At 42.1% G+C, this 22,227-nt stretch overlaps 1 protein-coding gene across 1 annotated transcript in view; it reads right to left on the reverse strand.

Moving 5' to 3' along the window:
• Positions 1-22,227, reverse strand: part of TANGO6 (transport and golgi organization 6 homolog) — a 144,849-nt gene that overhangs the window by 22,006 nt on the left and 100,616 nt on the right. The window contains 2 exon segments of the mRNA XM_070398934.1: positions 8,005-8,118; positions 16,796-16,947. Coding sequence (XP_070255035.1) covers positions 8,005-8,118; positions 16,796-16,947 — 266 coding nt within the window.

The following is a 22,227-nucleotide window of genomic DNA, read 5'->3' on the forward strand; positions in this document are numbered from 1 at the left end:
CTGAAATAATACAGTAATGCACCTAGCTCAGTGCCTGCTTTATATAAGCACACAGCATTATTATTATTATTATTTCCTGGTACTACATCAATTGCTTCTTAGTGGTGGGTAAGAAAGGGAAAAAACAAGAGTGTTGGAGATCAAATCAAGGCCAATAACTTGTGGTTCAGTAACTACAGAGGATCTAGGTTCCAGCTGAGTTGGTACCCATTCTGAGGAAGAATGAGGGGCATATGCAACGAGATGACTGCACAGAGTATAAGGCTGGGTTCCATATAATGAAGCCTGTCTTCCAAAATCTGAGATGACTGATGGTGAGAGCCTGGCAGGATAAGGTGTAAACCTCTAAAAGTTCCAGCCATAAAATAAATGGCCTATTCATTTAGATTAAATGTAAAATTTTCTTTGGTGGGTTTTAAAATGATTAAAAACCTCCAGCAAATCTATGGATTGGATAGCAGCAGTGATGGTGATGGTGGTGGTGGTGGTGGTAGTAGTAGTAGTAGTAGTAACAACAACAACAATAAGGATTAGTAGTTATCATCAGCATTGCTGTCTTTTATATTTAGCATCCTTTACAATTGTGGAGTTTTACATGTTATCCCATCTAATTCTTGCCACATCTCTGTCAGGTAGATAGGATTGATATGAAAATGAGGTTCAGAGAGGTTAAGAGATTTGCACCAAGACCAGAACTTGTACCAAATTCAGCAGCCCCCAAATTATTCTATGCTCCCTCATTATTTTCTCTATTCAACTGTGAGAATCCATTTCTTCCAAGGTAAGCTTGTCTGATACACTGCCCCTCTTGCCTTCCTGAGGCTCTGGGATGTAACAGACTCTTAAAGCTTAAAAAAAAAAGGAAGAGAGTAACAGAGACAGGGATGTCCCAAACAAAACAGGTTCTTCTCAAGATGCAGCAATAATGACTAGATGGAGAAACATAAGCACAAAAGAGAAACGACTATGGAATCTTAAGGGCCCATTATGGGTTGAGTGTGTCTCCTGCTTCCTCCAAGAAGTTGTGTTGAGGTCCTAACTCCAGGACCTCAGAATGTGACCTAATTGGGAAACAGGGTTGCTCTGTTGTAATTAGTTAAGATAAGGTCATACTGGAGTAGGACACCAACATGACTGGTGTCCCTACAAGAAGAAAGCCAGGTGAAGACATTGTCGCACACGTAGAATGCATATGATGACAAGGCAGAGACAGGAGTTGTCCATCTTCAAGCCAATAAATGACAGACTGCTGGTAAACCACTGGAAGCTAGGGAGAGGCAAGGAAGATTTTCCTACAGTAGGTCAGAGGGAATGTGGCCCTGTCAATATTTTGATTTTGGAATTCTAGCCTCTAGGACTATGGGACAGTACATTTTTATTATTTTAAGTCACCCAGTTTGTAGTACTTTGTTACAGCAGCCCTAAGAAAACTAATACAGTTCGGGTGGCGTGGCTTAGCAATTGAGCATTGACCTATGAACCAGGAGGTCACGGTTCAATTCCTGGTCAGAGCATATGCCTGAGTTGCGGGCTCTATCCCCAGTGGGGCCATGCAGGAGGCAGCCGGTCAATGATTCTCTCACCATTGATGTTTCTCTCTCTCTCTCTCTCTCTCAATGATTCTCTCACCATTGATGTTTCTCTCTCTCTCTCTCTCTCTCTATCTTCCTTCCTCTCTAAAGTCAATAATAAATTTAAAAAATGAAAAGAAACTAATACAGGGTTTAAGAGGGTTTTTTCTTTTAAGACTGAAATGGAGTCATAGTAGCTAGGATGTCTAAGAGTAAGTAAAGAGGGAAGTGTTTGGGGAGATAATTTATAAACTTACAGCATAGATATTTTAAAATTCCTCTATGCCTGTCTCTCTTGACACTGTAAACAATGTCCAACAAATGCTAAATTCTTTTCTTTTTTTAAATTTATTGATTGATTTGAGAGAGAGATTTGTTGTTCCACTTATTTATGCATTCATTGGGTGGTTCTGGTGTGTACCCGGACTGAGGATCGAACCCACAACCTTGGCTTATCCAGAGACAATGCTCTAACCAACTGAGCACCCAGCCAGGGCCTCAAGTGCTGAGTTCTTATTCCATGCCTTTTATGAATAATATCAATACTGTAAACTCCTGAGCCCTGGCCAAAGGCAGATGACTGACAGAATTGCTGCCTTGGTCAACTGGCTACAGCTTCACACTCCCAAGAAGGGAAGATACTCTTTAATTTCAGTCCTGAAAGGGCTCTCCCAAGCACTTTTTTAAAGTTTACAGAGGAATAATTATTACCTGGGTCCCCGTCATTTTTATGTGTCCTTTTCATTTGCTTTTCACATGGAGCCTTCGATCTGTTCAAAAGGAGCAGTGTCTGTGAAACTAGCTCTGGGAAGGGAACTAGGCCTGTTTATTGTACCCAGAGTACAAAAAACCCCACACCAGATGTTGTCAAAATAGCTTTCAGGATAAAACAAAAACCAATGAAAGGAAGTTTCCATTAAGTCTGTCTATTTACTTATAACTTGTCATTTGTGCTATGTCCTCAGGCCCTAGTTCCCAGTCTGGATAGACAGACAGACACAGGTGAACCTAGGACACATGCACTGAACATTTTGGATGGACTATGTGTGACTGCTGTAATTAAAAAAGCATAATGTCATACAACGTCATTCATATTTTTTCTTTTAGCCAGGGTTTGCCTTCTCTCTCACAACAAAGGAGGAGAGTAAACTCCAACTGCACAAATGTCAGTGAAACCACTATTCATCATGTTATTAGGAGGAGTTTTGTCATCAGAGTCCAAAACTGGACTCAAAAAAGAAGGAATTAAAAATCACTCTTGGGTAGAGGCCTGGGTTTGGCTCAGAACCTGACTCAGCTATCAATTAAAAATGAAACCCCAACTCTTCCCCCCAAAGATACTTCAGGTTTTGCTTAATTTTGAAGATACGACCTGGTGTTAATACCTATTTATCATCTTGAAGGAATGAATTCTAAAGCCTACTACTTATCTCCCACTAGACAGAGTAGAGGACAGTTTATTCTTTTGTCATCTAAAATTAAGGATTAGAAAGAAGAAAAACTAAGCACTGGGAATTATCTTTGAATATTAAAAGGCAAGGGGGAAAGTTTCAATGTCAAAAGCTACTATACTTAGTCACTATAAGCTCACCTGCAAAGTTCTCAAGTACTTCACAGTTCTTGCAAGAAGTCAGCTCTGTGTAAACTACACACAGGATGGCAGTAGGAGCTATTGAGATAAATCTAGAACTATAGTCAATCCCAAATCACTTATTATTTTTTTAAAATACTTTATTGATTTTTTACAGAGAGGAAGGGAGAGGGACAGAGAGCCAGAGACATCGATGAGAGAGAAACATTGATTAGCCACCTCCCGCACACCCCCCACCGGGGATGTGCCTGCAACCAAGGCACATGCCCATGACCAGAATTGAACCCGGGACCCCTGAGTCCGCATGCCAACGCTCCATCCACTGAGCAAAACCGGCCAGGGACCAAATCACTTATTTTTTAACAAAGATTATCAATTTTTATTTTTTTTATTGTATATACAGTAGTCCCCCCTTATTGGTTTCATTTTCCAAGGTTTCAGTTACCTGCAATCAACTGTGGCCTGAAAATATTAAATGGAAAATTCCAGAAATAAATAATTCAGTGATATATATGAAAAATTCATTTAAGGCTAGTACAGGGTGGTTTGTACTAGAAAATTTAAGAAAAGAAGTATTTATTTATAAAGAAGTGTATATTTATTTATATTCGATATATACTGTATATAAGAAAGGTTAAAGCAGAAAATCATTTGGGGGTCTGGAACAAATTAATTCAATTTACATTATTTCTAATGGGGAAAAATGATTCTTCTTTTTTTTTTTTAATCTTCACCTGAGGATATTTTTCCATTGATTTTTTTTTTTTAGAGAGAGTGGAAGAGAAAGGGAAAAACAGAGAGAAATATCGATGTTAGAGAAACACACCGATTGGTTGCCTCCTGCACGCATCCTGACCAGGGCCCAGGTTGGGAAGGAACCTGCAACTGAGGTATGTGCCCTTGACCAGAATCGAACCGGGGACCCTTTAGTCCACAGGCCACCAGCTAGGGCTGCTTCAGTTTTTGAACAAATCATTTCTTGAACAGCCTTCCAGAACAAATGAAATATGAGAAATGAGGTTCCACTGTAATTTTATTAGAGTATATTGTTACAATTTATTAATAGTATTGTTTTTAACCTTACTGTGCCTAACTTATAAATTAAACTTTGTCATAGGTATGTATGTATGTACAGGAAAAAACACAGCACACATAAGATTCACTATCTGTGGTTTCAGGCCTGCACTGGTGAGTGGGGGTCTTGGAATGTATGCCCCACAGCTGATTTCATTATTCACAGTAGTTATGTCCTATAAAGTCACCACAAACACAGAATTAGTGGATAATGAACCACTGTTCCTAGGAGAAGTGTAGGTAGCTCTCTGAGAGTTTCTGGTCACTCCAAATCACTCACTTTTTAATCCCCCCCGCCCCCTCTGTTCTTCACATCAGATAATTTCTACTGCTCTATGGAGGGTGAAAAACAGAAACATCAATGTGAGAGAGACACAGCAACTGGTTGCCTCCCTCATGTACCTGACTTGGGTAGGGGTTCAAGCCTGCAACCGAGGCACATGCCCTTGACCAGAATCGAACCCAAGACCATTCAGTCAGTGGGCCAACGCTCTAACCACTGAGTCAAACCTGCTAGGGCTCTTTAAATTCTTTTATTCTTTCCTTGGTCATCTCCATTCTGCTTCTAATGCCATCAAGTGATTTTTACTAGTAAGAAGAATCTCATATATTGTAGTTTTCAGTTCTAGAACTTCCTTTTGGCTCTTTTTTAAAAAATCATTTCTATTTCTTTGCTGAGATTTCCTGTTTTTACTAATTGCAGGCATATTTTAAAAAATTCATTGAGGATAGTTATAATAACTGCTCTAAAACCTTGCCTGATAATTCTAATATCAGGATTATCTTTGGGTTGGTCTCAGTTGATTTTATTTTCTATTGAGAATATATTTCATTTTCTTGGGTTTTCATATATTGAGTTATTTTGAATTATATCCTGGACATTATATACATTAAATTATGGAGACTCTGAATTCTTTTCTTTTCCAATCAGTGCTTTTATTTCTTTAAATCAGGCAATCATCTTGCTTGGTTCAGAGGTCAGGCAGAGATGTATGCAGACAGAATTTGGGAATCCTCTCTCCAGATCCTTTCCTTCTAGGATTTGTAGCCTCTCTCCTGCAGCTGTACCTTCCTCAGGGTGGATCTTCTGGTTCCACATTCTAGAAAGACTAGGTCTTCCCGACCAGTGCCCCTAATGCATTGCATTCCTCACCAAATAGGTTTGGCTAAAAGCCAAGAAAATGGGAACTCATTTTGTATAGCACCTCTTCTCTAAGCATGGATTCCCAATAAGAACGTGCCTGCTTCTGACCACACTCCAGGGTCTTCAGACAGCTGCCTACTGTATTATATGCAGAGTTTTTAGTTGTTATCTGAAGGAGGGCCAGTCTGGTAGACTATTAGTCATTATTGTCCCAATTATTCATTATTGTCTTTGGTATATGAATATGGATGTTCTAAACATTTACAATGCTTGAATTAGTTACCTTGCAAAAACCTAATTCGGGAAATGCGTATAGTTAGGCATAATTTTCTCATTCTGTCACTCAGCTCATCTTCATGTTGAGGAGGGCTATTAACTCTGAGGCCAATGGAAGATACAGGTCTAACCATAGCTCCTCTCCTGGGTATCCCAGTAAATTATATTTCCATCAAGCATAAAGTAGAATGGGTTTAAAGAGGTGTCTTTCCTGGTTCTCTTAGGCTTCAGGACATATTGGGAATGAATTAACAAAAAGATACAGTCATAGGTCAAAATAAGGCTAAAAAGAGAAAATAAGTATTTCAATAAAATTGAATGCAGTATTTTCCTCCAATGTGATTATTGTGTTGACTGCACAAAATCCTGGCTACTTTCAAGTAGGGAAGAGATAGAAGCTGCCTCATGAGTCAGAGGTGGTGATGTCTTCCCTCTCTGATCCCAGTCTATCACCTGATCTTCTGAGCCTCTGCCTCTCACTGGACTCTCTGCCTCCTTTTCAAGCTGCCAGAACCACAGAGGTCCTTGGCCGGCACCTCTATGAACAACAGAGCATTCACTGAAACCTGGGATTATCTTTTGGCACTCTATTGCTTGAGAGATAGTGATTAGAAGGAAAAAACACACCAAACTTCATCAACAAAGTGGCATTTTCATTTCAGCTGTTCCTGGGGGCAAAACAGAGCAGTAAAGAGAAATCCCAGATTGAAAGCTTTGTGGTTATCTCCGCTTCTTATTAAAGTGGCCCTGATGATAATCACACCTACGATTACAAGATTTAACACACCTGGTCTCAAGGATGCCACAGGAAGAGGAATCATACATCCATTCCGTCCCATTTCCTCTTCTTTATTCACTAAGCACAATTTATAAACTTTGGTGAGTGCAGACTAGAGTTGTTTTGGAGAATAGAAGTGTTTCATTCACATGGCCTTGGAAAGTGACAAAAATCTTCCATGGCCACAGATTATTTTAGTGCTGTGCTGGTAAGACAAGCAGTATTGCTTGCATTGGCTACACAAGGATATGAGAAATCTGGATAGTGTTTCTTTCTGTTTCTTCTCTCACTTTACTAACCAGGCATATATATATTCTCATTCTCTCTCTCTCTTTCTCTCTCTCTCTCTCCCTCCCTCCCTCTCCCTCTCCCTCTCTCCTTTCCTCCCTCCCTCCTTTTCCCTCGCTTAATGAGAGTGTGTTGCACTCAGAGAATATTGTAGATTTAATAGTCTATCATATTTTACACAAATTTTTATTATGTAATAATTTTAGATTTACAGATAGTTGTAAAGATAGCACAGAGAACTCCTGTATACCCCTCACCAAGTTTTCCCTATCGTTAACCACTTACACAACCATGAAATATTTGTCAAGAGTTTTGTAAATCTTGACAATGGATGTCAAACACTCACTCTTTCTTAACCCCCTCTTGTACAGCAGATTCTCCACAAGAGCAGTGCGTATCCTACTGCGATTTAATCATCTGAGTTACTCAGTTATGATCTGTACGTACTGCAATCCCATCAAGGTCCTAGATAATAACTACGGGGGAACTAATGAGTCCAAGCTTGTACGAAATGGTGTCAGAAACTTGATATGGCAAAATTCCAGCATGAATAAAGCCTGTGTGTCTGGCAAAACTATCACTCTTCTAATGGCTTCACTGACACTGTTAGTTAAATACCGATGTGCCAGCCGCAGACGAGCATTGTGGATGCCAGTAAGTGAATTATTAATGCAAACTCTCTCTTCAAAGTCAACTGGGAATAAGTGTCCATTAAGATCAAGAAGGAAATTAATTTAGAGGTCACTCATTCTCAGGTCACATATGGATACAAATACTTTCTTCCTGTGTTGGCCATACACTGAGGAGAAATCCAGCCAAACCCAGTTGGAGGAGGAAGAAAGTTTAATTTATGCAGCAACTAAAATCTCATGGACTGAACTCACCGTTAGAAAGGAAACATTTAAAATGAGGCCCTTTTGTAATTCAGTATGAACTATCATGAGTCAGGAAGGCAAGTCACTGAAGTTCAGGCTACAGAGGCAGGTTCAGTGCCTTCCAGCTAGCTCACCTGGGAATGCCAAGACGCAGAGCCTCAATCTACAAATCTGTGCTCTGGTTTCCCTGTAGCAGTTAGTGTGTAATTTACCTACTATGTTACAGAAGAAACATCTTCCTGTAGATGCAAACAATACTATTTCCTGCTACGAAATCTCTGCTTAGCGATTCATCTGCATGAGTCAACCCAGGGAAAAGGTTTGAGGCCTGCCCTGCTGAAAGGAAGACTGATAAACAGACAAAAACCAGAGGTAGGAAAATTACAAACGGAAAGAGACTGAGTTACCTCTGTAGCTTTCTGGCTGAGTCCCCGAAGCAGCAGCACAATCACATGGATGGCAGCTCTGCGCACTTGAACTTCATGGTCTGTTTTAGCCACGGCAATCAGACAAGCTGTTACCTAGGAGAGTGAGGGAAGAAGTCAATAAAACTCATGATTGCACAATTACATAAAGCCTCTTAAATACGTTCCACTTTCTATACACCCATCAAGAACAATCTAGCTTAGAGAGGGGTGGAAAGTTTCCTCATTTACAGTAAGAGAGATCTCGTGGTGAGATCTCGATTTAGGCTAGGTTTTCTGGAAAAGGACAAAAACCTGGTTTGGAATTCAGGAGGGAAATTAGGGAGTGGGAAGGGATACGTGTCTATGGCCATGTGCAATTTAAGGATGGGAATACATTCTGGGCAATGCATCGCTAGGCAATTTTGTTGTTGTGCGAACATCACAGTGTACTTTTGCAAATCTAGGAGTATACCCTACTACACACCTGAGCCATACGCTGTGGTCACCATCTTATATGAGGTCCATTGTTGACTGAAATGTCATTTTGCAGCACATGACTGTATAATAAAGGTATGTTCAAATGCAAATATTTCCTCAAAAGTGGGAAAAACTGCCCAGCTGATGTAGCTCAGTGGTTGAGCATCAACCTACGAACCAGGTCACAGTTAGATTCTTAGTCAGGGCACATGCCTGGGTTGTGGGCTCAAGTATGGGGCATGCAGGAGGCAGTTCATCAATGATTTCCTCTCATCATTGATGTTTCTCTTTCTCCCTCTCTCTTCCTCTCTGAAATCAATAAAAATATCTTTGAAGAAAAAAAAGTGGGAAGAACTGTTACTTGCCCCCCTTTGGGAACACTGAATCAGAGGAAGAAAAGCTGTTCCAAAATACAGCGGCCCCTGGGGGCTGAGAACCACGGAGCTTTAGCTAAGCAGGCTTCAGAGTTCACATTCAGGCCTGGCATGCATATGAACGTGCCACTGATGAAAGTTTCTGCCCAGGGACAGAGAAACACATAAATATTCAAACTGATCTTTAGCATGTCCAGACTTCCCAGTCCTACAAATCCAGCTTCTACCCCATGTGAGTCACCAGGGGCCAATTTCAGAGACTCCCTGCCTGGGCTTCTTCTTTTGTGGAGGAGGTCGTTCAGGGCTCGTTTACTTTAAGAGATGGCTCTATAACAGAAAAGACTGGAAATTACTTGCAAAACATGGTGTCATATATATAGCTAATAATTACATGTAATAAAATGAGAGTTTCTATACCTTGCTCCTAGTAGGCATAGAGGCACCACTAAAAATATTAGCAGCAAACCTTTCGGAGGCACTTGTGCAAGATTTAAAAAGAAAAAGCAAAAATTTTAAAAGTGTGACAATGGCAGCACAAAATAGAAGGTAAGAAAATTATTCAATTGGTCTCTCACATACTTGGTTATTTGATTTACCATGTGAGTGTATTTCTTGGCCAACCGTGGAGGAATTTCTAACCATGATAAGAAAATAGCCAGATTGTGTGTTTGGAAACATGTATTAATATATATTATACTTAAAAAATGTTTTGTGTGTTTTTTAAAAAAACATACAGGCACAAATGAGGACATAGGCTTGTGCAGAAATTTTAACTATGCAGGTTGTATTTTTCACAGCTTTCAAACAGTTGGGCATAGTTCAAAGTGTCTAATTAATCAGTGATGGCAGAGAGATGAGAAGAAGTAGCTTGTTCTTAAATATAATTGCATCTGTGGTGACTGGCATTCAATCAAGTTGTACATCCATTAGATAAGTTTGCAGCTTGTAAGTGAAGGAAAAATCCCAGAAAAACGCAACTCTTTGAGGACTGTTTTTCAATGCAACCCAGCAAGCTGCTTCTGCTTTTGACCTAGGACACCCTGACCCAAGGCCATCAGTGGCTTCCATGCCCCTGGCATTAACGGTGGAAGCAATTCAGTCCTAGGAGGAATTCCTTGGGCGACCTCCAAACAGGCAACAATATAATAGCTACCTCTACTTGCAGGCTTAGTATTTACAAGGTAAGAGCTGAAATCAGGGAAACAAGTTAGAGCTAGGTCTGAGTCTTTCTTGACACACGAAAGTTTAGCTTATTCAGTCTGATAACTACAGTGTGAACGCCAGGACAGGGCCGTTTAATGTGCAGATGCGCCCAAGCCTCTTTGCCGGCTTCCCTTTAGTTTTGGGTCCATGTTTCCACGTTTGTGGGACCAAGGCCTAGAACCCTGCTGATGTCCAGCTTTGTCACCTCTGTTCTGTTCACTTGCTGAATACACTATGCTTCTGCCTTGGCTCTCAGTGTAAGGCCAGCTCTAACTCTCAGACATGAATTCTATAATTAGGACGGGCAGAGCCATCCTGGCTGGCAAAGGACTTCCCCGGCAAGGCCAGTTCTCGAATGCCTGTGCCACCTTGAAGGCATGACTGACAGAGGAGCTGGTTATTACAAGCCTTGCTGAGATCAGCTGGAATGGTTTCCTGCTTGCTACAGGATGTTAGTGATTTATACACCAGACTGTACCAAGCCCATCTGCAATTAGCCACCCGGGACAATCAGGAAGAATCTGTGAACAGGAGTGTTCATGAACCTTCCTTGATACCTTTGCCATAAATACCAAGTTCTATGAAGTGTTTGACAGTCAGTTATGCAAAATGTTTTTAAAGCATCAAAATTTTAATACGATCTTACAGATATCATCTAGAGGTAAGAAAGGCCTTCTGCTTTCCAGGTAAAACTCCCAAAACGAATCTGTAATGTTGCTCTTCTGCAGGCCACTGGGATAGACCCCTCTCTTCCATCCATCAGTCTGAACAAGCCACTCCCATGGCTAGTCTCTCTCACCTCCAACCCCAAGGACACACTCAACACTGCCTTCCACCCCTAAAAGCTTTGGCAAATAGATAGATGAGGTAAGGTCTTTACTAATTTATGAACTGGTGTAACATTTCTATTCTGTTTCTAAGTCCTCCCAGAGAACAGAAACCCATTCTATGTGATCTTCATGTGGCCTGCCTAAGGGTCAATGTAGCTATTTTAATAAACTGTCCTCTGTAAGGCTTTTTCTTCATTGGCTAAATTATGTCAATCAGACCCACTTCTGAAAGCCATACAGAGAGAAGGAAGATGACTGCTTTGGAAACACTAAAGGTCAGATTAAGCAATTCGACACTTGATAGGAGCCAACAGAAATAGGAAAAATATCACTCCTCAAATAGCTGGCACACACCAAACATAATCAGAACTATATAAATAAATAAATAATACGAATGGCAAGATTGGGGGGAAAAACAACCCTTGGAAAATTCCAGAAGAGAGGTACCAGAGTGGAGGTATGTATCAGGAAAGCATGATTTCAATTTTCCAACTGCATCTCCATCTCTTTTCCAAACATTTCCTTTGTTAAAATTCAGTTGGTCTGCTAACTAGTCTGAAACTAGACCATCTGTCCCTGTTTTGTAAACTCAGAAGCCTTAACAGCAAAGGCAGTGGGTCTCTAATTCACACGTGCTCGGCTTGCTCATTTAACCTGCCATGAAAGAGAACCACGGAGGCCACTTCAGCTTCCTGCATGTTTCCCAGGACAGGCACCTGAGTCCTGGTCTAAGGGGTCTACGTGCCCTCACCCTGCACACACCCTGCCACTTAGAAACTGCACTGACTGTGGAAAACTGGTAGTAAATGCAGGTCATGCAGTGGGATAAGAGGTGGAAGCTTCGTATCCGCTGCGTGGGCGCCACATTAGACACGAATGCTCCTGCACTTGTCACGTGGGCACATCTCATTTGCTGCACTGAGGTTGGGCCTCTCACTGTGGTTGCCTTAAATCATATTTACTTCTCATAGAAAGTGATAAAGAATAAAGAACTTCTCAAGATTTGGTTTCAAGCAACATAGCTCTTGACAAGAACAAGAGGAAATTGGGGAAAATAATGCTCTCCAAACAGGTTAAATCTTGACATTGACAGAGAGAAAAAACCTGAATTCCCGGTACAGAGAATGTGGAAGAGATGATCCTACATTTGATATTCTTCCCCTACCAGCAAGCACTGTCTCGGCACAGACAGTCCACAAATCTGGACCACCCAACATGGGGGACGGTTTTCTTCAGATGCCCGAGGGCTGTAACTCTGACCCGCAGATCAGATCGTGTAGAAGGGCCTATGGTGGCTACTTTGTTCAATTTTATATCAAAACAGATTACGCTTCTCCTCTTTCTCTGCCTGGCTAACACTTGATCAATGCAACGTCCTCACTACCCTGGCATTTCTAACTGAGGGTCACAGCTCTGTGTTGCTCAGCACCCCGTGCTTGTACTATGTCATCCCTCTAGTCCATTGTCTATTCATTCCTCTGTATTTCACACTCCCCTGAGGTTTCCCTGGGGGGAGAGATTGGGTCCTTCACTGTGTCCTCTAACATACCTGGCACATGACAAATGCTAGTGAAGGAGAAGTCCTTCAATTTGCAGCCAAAGACAGGTTTTCCCAGGTTAAAGTTCCTTCCCGCCCCCAGTACACACCGGGACTAAGCATTCTTGAGACTAGAAGACTTCCAGAGCTTTTAAGAGACACTGAGAGAACTGTCAGAGAAGAACACACGATAATTGTTTAAAATAAATTAGATCGCTTCATCCCTCTGCTTTGGCTTCCCATCTCACTCACAGTAAAAGCCAAAGTCCTTACAAGGCCCCACTTGGACTGCAATAACCTCTCTGACTTCTTCCCTTACCCTCTTCACTCAAGCCACACTAGCCTTGCTGTTAGTGGGCCTCAGGGCCTCTGTACTGCTGCTCCCTCTGCCAAGAATGCTCTCTCCCCAGGTAGCTGCCTGGGTCAAGCCCTTACTTCCTCAGGTCTTTGCTCCAATGTCACTCATCACTGAAGCTTTTCCTATTTATCCAAGTTCACAAACAAGGTCAAGCTCCCTTCCTGCCCCTTACCTTTCTAAATTTACCTCCGTAGCACTTATTCCATCCAACCACAGTATGTATTTGTGTACTTGCTTGCTTGTTTATTACCTAACTCTCCTCTGTTAAGTGTCAGTTCCATGAGGTCAGGAACTTTGGATCCCCACCTCCTCGCATATGGCTTGGTTATAGTCCCATAACTGGCATAGAGTAAATGCTCAATAAATATTTGTTAAATGAAGAAGTGAATGAAGAACTACTTAAGAGACATGCCAAATATCCTACTTTTTCCATGGGAATGGACAAGAGCAGTCTGACTATAGGAGGATTCAATGAATGAAATACTAAAACTGTCAGGTGTCCAATCATGTTCTAACTTGTGGTCCAGCCAAGGCAGCCGGCTTGGCACTGATGACACGGCAAGCGTGGGATGGTACATAAGAAGGAACATCTAAAAAGAAGAGACAGAAATTATGTGGGATGGAAACACCTGTGTTTCCAAATCAGAAGTTTCACTGTCAAAAGCAAATGCTATTAAGATGAAGCTACATGACCCTTCCTGTCAGTAGCTTTTTTTCATATGGCAAGTCTCTTCCTTTTCAAGGCCACAAAAGCAAGGGTTATGGGTTCGATTCCACGTCAAGGGCACATACCTGGGTTACAGGTTCCATCCCTGGCCCTGGTTGGGGCACATGCAGGAAGCAACCAATGTGTCTCTCTCACATTGATGTTTCTCTCTTTTTCTCTCTACTTTCCTCTCTCTCTAAAAATCAATACAAAATCTAAAAACAAACAAACTCCCCATCTACGGATATCTGGGTGATTTCAAAATTTTTACTTAAAATTTTATTGAATTTATTGGGGTGACATTGGCTAATAAAATTATATAGGTTTCAGTTCATGATTTATGGTTCAGTTTAGGTTGAGTCATATGAAGAAACCAAGTAAACAGAAAAAAAAATGTGGGAACCATTTCAATATTTGGCCCAGAGAAGTTATAATAAGCTGAAATCTTTAACTGACATAAACATATAGTCCCGCAAAGGCCTTTTCTTAGGTGTTACAAGTTGATATTGCTAAACAACAAGAGATTTGCTAAAACCACCAAACATCAGGTACCTGATGGTTCATGTATATTAGAGCAATTGAAGGTTTTAAGTCAGTAATAATCATTGTTTCTAAGTTATTTTTAAAAAGATACAAAAGTTGGGCATACAGGTATGTCCCTCAAGAGGGGTTCAAGGAGAGAAAATGACTGGTGCATAACTTTCCTAAAAATCCTAAGTTGGAATTTAATTATAAGAATAGCCTTTATAATCAATAAAACAAAGCATATAAAGCTCAGGAATCAGGAAATACCATAAATTCAAGTCAATGAATAATCCATGAGTGTATTTCCAGAGACCCCAGTGAAGTTTCATCTGTCCTTCCTCAAGGTTTCTTCAATTCTCTTAGTTACCTTGGATTTTTTATTTTATTTATTTTTTTTAATTTTTAATTTTTAAATTTTTTTATTTCTTAAAGTATTACAAAGAGTATTACACATGTCTCCTCCCTCCCCCCCTTGACATTTCCCCGGCCTCCCCCACCCCTCAGTGTCTTGTGTCCATTGGTTATTCTCATATGCATGCATACAAATCCTTTGGTTGATCTCCTACCTGCCCAACCCTCCCCAGGCTTCCCACTGTAGTCTGACAGTCTGCTCAATGCTGCTCTGCCTCTGTATCCATTTTTGTTCATCAGTCTATAATGGTCCTTATTATCCACTAGTAGCCCGGTGCACAAAAATTTGTGCACTTGGGGGTGAGGGTGAGGGGTGGGGCCAGACCCCTCAGCCTGACCTGCACCCTCTGTCATGTTCCGGGACCCCGGCCACTCCTGGCCTAGGCACAGGCCTACAGGCTTGGGCGGCCTGGCTCCCGAGGCCCCATTTTATCAAGAGAACAAAGTCGGCGTTAGTTACAGCCCTCACCGAACCCAGTACACTGCATCTGTGCATACAACTGCCTCGTTCATGTGCCTGCTTCACCCTACTGAATTACTAACATCTTGAGGACATAGCTCTGTCTTATCCTGCTTCACCTTCAGTGCCTGGCCTGGTGCCAGGGACCTTAGAGGGTTTGCTGAGTGTGTGAATAATGAGTGAGTGAATGAGTGAATGAATGAGCGAGTAAGTGAATGAGCAAGCAGCTACAGGGCAGGAACTTCTGCCGTGTTGCCATGGCAACGCAGCAGAAGTTCCGGCCCCACTCCTGGCTGCCTGAAGCCCACCCCAGGAAAGTTCCCGCCCTGTTCCCAGAGGCCTGGCGCCCCTCTCCTGGCTGCATACTGAATTACTAACATCTTGAGGACATAGCTCTGTCTTATCCTGCTTCAACTTCAGTGCCTGGCCTGGTGCCAGGGACCTGAGAGGGTTTGCTGAGTGAGTGAATGAGTGAATGAATGAGCGAGTGAATGAGTGAATGAATGAGCAAGTAAGTGAATGAGTAGGCAGCTACTGGTGGGGATAGTTCGCACTCTGCTCTGGGCTGCCTGATGCAAACCCCGGGAAGTTCCCACCCTGTTCCCAGCAGCCTGGCACCCCTCTCCTGGCTGTATACTGAATTACTAACATCTTGAGGACATAGCTCTGTCTTATCCTGCTTCAACTTCAGTGCCTGGCCTGGTGCCAGGGACCTGAGAGGGTTTGCTGAGTGAGTGAATGAGTGAATGAATGAGCGAGTGAATGAGTGAATGAATGAGCAAGTAAGTGAATGAGTAAACAGCTACTGGTTGGGATAGTTCACACTCCGCTATGGGCTGCCTGACGCAAACCCCGGGCAGTTCCCACCCTGCTCCCAGCGGCCCCACACCCCTCTCCCAGCTGCATAGTTTGCGCAGGGCGAAGGCGGCCCGGGTGTGCGTGTTGGCAGATCGGTGCATTAGCACCCGCCAGCCTCGGATCCCCTCGGGAGGGCCATTTGTGGGCGTGGCCGGTGGCGGATTGCTGTAGTCCCGCCCGCCAGCCCTGGGTCGGGTCCCTTATGGGCCGCCTGCCACCCGGGTCGCAGATAGCAGGCCCGGATGGCAGCGGGGCAGGTGGGATGGCGCTGTCCCGCCCTGCCTGCAGTATGCAAATTAGCCGCCATCTTTGTTGCGCCATCTTGGTTGGCAGTTTATTTGCATATCATCCTGATTAGCCAATGGGAAGCGTATCGGAGGTACGGTTAATTACCCTATTTGTCTTTTATTAGATAGGATAAATGAGTGGTATTTTTCTCAGCTTCCCAGGAGCTGTCTCAGTCTCACAGGGGCCATCTCAGCCTCACAGGGGCCGTCCCAGCCTCACCGGGGCCATCCCAGCCTCACAGGGGCCGTCTCAACCTCACCGGGGCCGTCTCAACCTCACCGGGGCCGTCGCAGCCTCACCGGGGCCGTCTCAGCCTCTCCAGGGCCGTCTCAGCCTCACCGGGGCCGTCTACCTTGGATTTTTTATAATAAATCCTCTTGAAATTAAAAATTCTTATTAAAATGTGTTTTTTTATTGATTTCAAAGACAGAAAGGGAGAGGGAGAGACAGAAACATCAATGATGAGAGAGAATCATCGATCAGCTGCCTCCTGCATGCTCCCTACTGGGGATTGAGCCTGCAATCCAGGCATGTGCCCTGACCAGGAATCAAACAGTGACCTTCTGGTTCCTAGGTTGATGCTCAATCACTGAACCACACCGGCTGGGCATCACTTTTAATATATGTGTCATACTAGTGAGGACAAGGGAGGTTAAATGACTTACCTGACCTGGAAAAAGAACACAGGTCTTGTGACTGCCATTCCCAACATATTCATAGGTTCAAATGAAAAAAAGCTTTAGAGAAGAATCAACATGCAGTACCTCATGAACCACGGAGCCCAGCAGAAAGTCCAGCCTCTGGCACAATTCTCCAAGGTTAGATAAGCTGCTGGCCCTGTGAGCACTATCTGGGTCTCTCACTCCTCTCAGGAAGGTGTGGATCAAAGGTTCTCGGTACTTTGAGACCATATCCCCTACAGAAAAAGGGAAGAAATAAAAATCTTCTAAAGCACATAGTCAGCTTATCAAAGAAGGAATAATGACATCATGGTGGTACATTTTATGGTGTTTTATACTTTTAAAGTATTTGTATAACTATTTAAAAGCATGCTTTGGAAGAACATTCACTGTTAGGCAGAAAAAGACTAATAATTGACCATCAGATTGAGTAACAATGAGGTCATTGTTGACCTTGACAAGAACGGTTTTGATGGACTGGTGAATACCATCCTAGAGTCAAGCAGAGGTTTGCTTAGAGAGCATAATTTCACTTATCTCAATCACTTGAAAGGGGAGGAAGAGGATGTCTGTTTGTTTTCCCTTAAGATCAGGAACATAATGTACTTTCCATACAATTTAAGAAAAAGATGAGAAGTAATTTCTCTCAAATGCTCCCAGTTCCTAATATACTATATGCTGTCATCATAGACTCATCCTGCCCAGTTAACATCAACATATATCACAGAAACCGAATCAATGATGACTTTGGCCATAGTCTGTTTTCAGAATAGGAAAGAGGGAACTTTGCTCTGGCCGGTGGGTCTCAGTGGTTAGAGCATAGGCCCTTGCACCGCAGGGTCTTGGATTTGATAGGTCAGGGGCAGGTACCCAGGTTGCAGGTTCGTTCCCCGCCCCTGGTCGGGGCGTGTGTGGGAGGCAGCCAATTGATGTGTCTCTCTCACGTGGCTGTTTCTCAGTCTATGTGTGTGTGTGTGTGTGTGTGTGTGTGTGTGTGTGGCTTCCCTCCTTTCCATTCTCTCTAAAAATCAATGAAAAAAATATCCTCAGGTGAGGATTAACAAAAAAAAGTTACATGACAGAAATATATACACTAATATGGAAAGGTCTCCTTAAGAAACTGTTAAGCAAAAGAAGCTAACAGAACCAACATCATTCCATTTATGTATATAAAAATGCGAGCACACACACACACAACTTCTCTCACTATTAACGACAAAAGTTACAAACTTAAATATGTATATTAAACATACAAATGTATAGGAAAAAGTAAGTTCTAGGTACTGGAGATAATATAGCATGAACATGAGAGCGAAGTCCCCATCTTCCTGCAGCCTACTTCTAGTGGGGAAGAAAGACGATACAGTAAATAAATCTTCCAGCATCAATAAGGGCTATGACCAAAAAAAAGGAAGGTGGGGGTTGGGGAGGGGGGTTGAGAACCAGGGGTGAGGGCTCAGGGAAAAGCTCTCAGAGGAGAAGACCTGAAGGAACAAGTCACATGAGAACTGGGAGAAAAGTGAAGAGCAGAATGGACAACAAAAGTTTTATATTCAATGCAGAAATCATATGACTATTTCTTTTTTAAAAAAATATATTTTATTGATTTTTTTTTTACAGGGAGGAAGGGAGAGGGATAGAGAGCCAGAAACATCGATGAGAGAGAAACATCCATCAGCTGCCTCCTGCACACCCCGTACTGGGGATGTGTCCACAACCAAGGTACATGCCCTTGACTGGAATCGAACCTGGGACCCTTGAGTCCGCAGGCCAATGCTCTATCCACTGAGCCAAACCGGTTAGGGCCATATGACTATTTCTTATACTGACCCACCATAAAAGAAAAGAGCATACATCATATAAACAAAACCACAATTTAATGTTCCATTTATGTAATTCCTGCTCCGCCTGAGCTTTGTTACTACTTTCCAAATGAGCATCCATTAACTGCATGTTCTACCAACACCATCCCCAAGTGCACTGAGAACCAAAGGAGCCAGTGGGAAGGTCAGCATCACAAGAGCCCTGCACCGTGCCCAGTCCCCTGGCTCTGGGCCCACTCGCAACCTGGTTTTGCAGGTATTGGTCTGGAACACTCGCTAAATCCACTCTGCATTTCTCAAAGAGCCCTGACATCATGTTCGGTGCAACCTAATCTCCCTTGGACCTCACACACACAGCCTAAATTTGTGACACCTCTGCTCAAACCTGTTCCTTGGGGATTTACAGCTCTGCTTCCATTTCCTGGGGGCTCTGCTAGCCTCTGACTATGCCACCCTCCCCGTTTCTTAAGACTGCACTGGACCCCAGTCTCCAGGTTGGAGGTCAGCCCTGACCAGGTTTCTATGCAGAACAAACTGAATGCATGTAGTGAGAGAATAAAGCTTCCAGGACTGCAATTTGACACAGGCACAGAATTTAAATATCCTACATAAATGTTTTTTGGGGTGTTTTTGTTGTTAATCCTCACCCAAGGATACTTTTTCTTTTGATTTTTTTTTTTTAAAGAGTGTGTAAGGAAGGGAGAGAAGGCAAGAGAGAGAAAGATCGCCCTAAATGGTTTGGCTCAGTGGATAGAGTGTCAGCCTGCGGACTCAAGGGTCCCAGGTTTGATTCCGGTCAAGGGCATGTACCTTGGTTGCGGGCACATCCCCAGTAGGTAGTGTGCAGGAGGCAGCTGATCGATGTTTCTCTCTCATCGATGTTTCTAACTCTCTATCTCTCTCCCTTCCTCTCTGTAAAAAATCAATAAAGTATATTTTAAAAAAAAGAGAGAGAGAAAGATGATAGAACCTGCAACCCAGGTTCATGCCCTTGACCGGGAATTGAACCTGGGACCCTTTAGTCCACAGTTTGACGCTCTATCCACTGAGCCAAACCGGTTAGGGCAAGGATTTTTAATTTGAGCTTAGGAGAACCCTATATGTCAAATTTTGTTGTGTACATCTCATTGGCATTTTCCCATTCTTCCTTGCAAATAGCACTCTAATTTTTATGTCGAAATATCCACCTTTCCCTCAAGCCCTAACCACCACCCATGTGATTCAGGCTACGGTCTTCATTGGTCTAAGTCAGTGATGGAGAACCTTTTAAGCTCGGCGTGTCAGCATTTTGAAAAACCATGACTTAACTCTGGTGCCGTGTCACATATAGAAATTTTTTGATATTTGCAACCAGAGTAAAACAAAATCTTATATTTTTGATATTTATTTTATATATAAATGCCATTTAACAAAGAAAAATCAACCCAAAAAATGAGTTCGCGTGTCACCTCAGACACGTGTGTCATAGGTTCGCCATCACTGGTCTAAGTGCATCATGGTGGACATAGCCCCCCCTTGCCTTAAATGGTTTATTTATGGGCAGGTGACCCAGTCTGGACAACGAGTGTGAAGAAAAACCTACCAGAAGACCCTAAGAAACCATTTTCCCTCTGGCTATGTTAAATATGTGACACCTTAGAGTTGCTGCAGCCAACTTGAAACCATGAGAGACCAGAGAATAAGGCAAAAAAGCTGAGGCTGGCAGAGCAGAAAGACGAAAAGATTTGGGTCTTGAATGATGTCATGGAGTCAAAGAATTCACTGGTTCTGGACTTTTTGTTATGTGCAATGATTTATTCCCTATTGTTTAAGTCAGTTGAGTTGGAAATTTCTGTACATTCAGCTAAAAGCATTTCACTGATATAATACAAAAATTGGAATATTCTTTAAAATTATAGAGTACTTCTATGTATATCAGTACAGTACAAAGTCTGAAAAGACATATTAGCTAAAACAAAGGAATTTAAGACAGTATATGTTTTTTAAAAGGCTTCAAAAGTCAATTTTATAACTAACATAAACAGAAAAACATAAACCCAATAATTTTTTCTTCTAATTACCATTTAATTGGGATAATAGTCTGTTATACAGCATAAATCAAATTATATATATATATATATATATGACTTTCCCATTTGCCAACCTATTATAAAAAGGTAACTATATACAGTAGTAGCTCATGTGAAGAGAGCTATATGCTGAGTATATTTCGCAACTATTGACTAACCTAGTTCATTATGAACTAAAACCACAGCTCCAGAACACCCACAAATATTCCTTAGTTTCTGATTAAGCAATCAAATCTCAATTATCCCATCCACTCTTGGTTTTGGTTTGTGGTGTGTGTGTGTTTAGGGGGGGTATTTCTTTACCTTTTTTTTTTTTTTTTTTTGTATCTTTCTTTATCCAGATGAAATGGTATTATTGTTTCAGTTAATTTATTTGAACCACAAGATTCCAAGATCCTAATTCACTTTTTGTCTGAAAGATGGCAGACACTTGATCCCTGACAAGGGCAAACATTCATTACCATCCTGTTGAGTTGTCGCCTTAAGAACATGCATATTATATGGCTTTAACAAAAAATGTTATTGATTTCTGAATTCCCTCACCTCCATTTTCAGAAAGTAATCACCACAGGCTACAACATGTAGTCTAAGAGATATCCATGGAACTGAAGTTAGGGAAACCACCATCTTTTCCTCAGGATTTCTAAACAGCTTCAGGGAAATGCACACAGTAAATCCAAGCTCACTTTCAGAAACGTACTCAAGTAGCTGCTAGTCAGAGGGGTTTGACTTAGTTCAGCATCAGTGACTTCTACTTTGTGCAATAACACCTGGCGAATCATCAACAAATCAACAAACGACAAGTGCTGGAGAGGATGTGGAGAAAAAGGAACACTTGTGCTCTGCTGGTGGGAATGCAGACTGGTGCAGCCACTATGGAAGGCAGTATGGAGGTTCCTCAAAAAATTGGAAATGGAACTCCCATTTGACCCTGTGATCCCACTTCTAGGAATATATCCCAAGAAACCAGAAACACCAATCAGAAAGGATATATGCACCCAGATGTTCATAGCAGCACAATTCACCATAGCTAAGATCTGGAAACAGCCTAAGTGCCCATCAGTAGATGAATGGATTAGAAAACTGTGGTACATCTACACGATGAAATACTATGCTGCTGTTAAAAAGAAGGAACTCTTACCATTTGCAACAGCATGGATGGAACTGGAGAGCATTATGCTAAGTGAAACAAGCCAGTCAATGAAGGAAAAATACCACATGATCTCACTCTTTCATGGATAATTAAGACCATTACAAACTTTTGAACAATAATAAATACAGTGGCAGAGCTGCCTCAAACTGATTGTCCGACTGCAGTGGGAAGGCCAGGGAGGGTTGGGGGACAGGAGGGAGGGGAGTAAGAGATCAACCGAAGGACTTGTATGCATCCATATAACCATAACTAATGGACATAAGACACTGGGGGGTAAGGGAGGGCAGGGGCTTGTCAAGGGTGGGGGGGAAAAAAGGACACTTATGTAATACCCTTTGTAATACTTTTAGCGAAAAATAAAAAAAAATAAAAAAATAAAAAATAAATAAAAATAACACCTGGCGATTTGCATCTTCATATTCTTGTCAGGATGTCAGCAATAATTAACCTTCCTAAGAAGCAAACCTCTGT

This window comes from Myotis yumanensis, unplaced genomic scaffold (assembly GCF_028538775.1).
Source record: "Myotis yumanensis isolate MYYU_CA2020_CCGP unplaced genomic scaffold, mMyoYum1.0.hap1 SCAF_18, whole genome shotgun sequence".
Lineage (NCBI taxonomy): Eukaryota > Metazoa > Chordata > Mammalia > Chiroptera > Vespertilionidae > Myotis > Myotis yumanensis.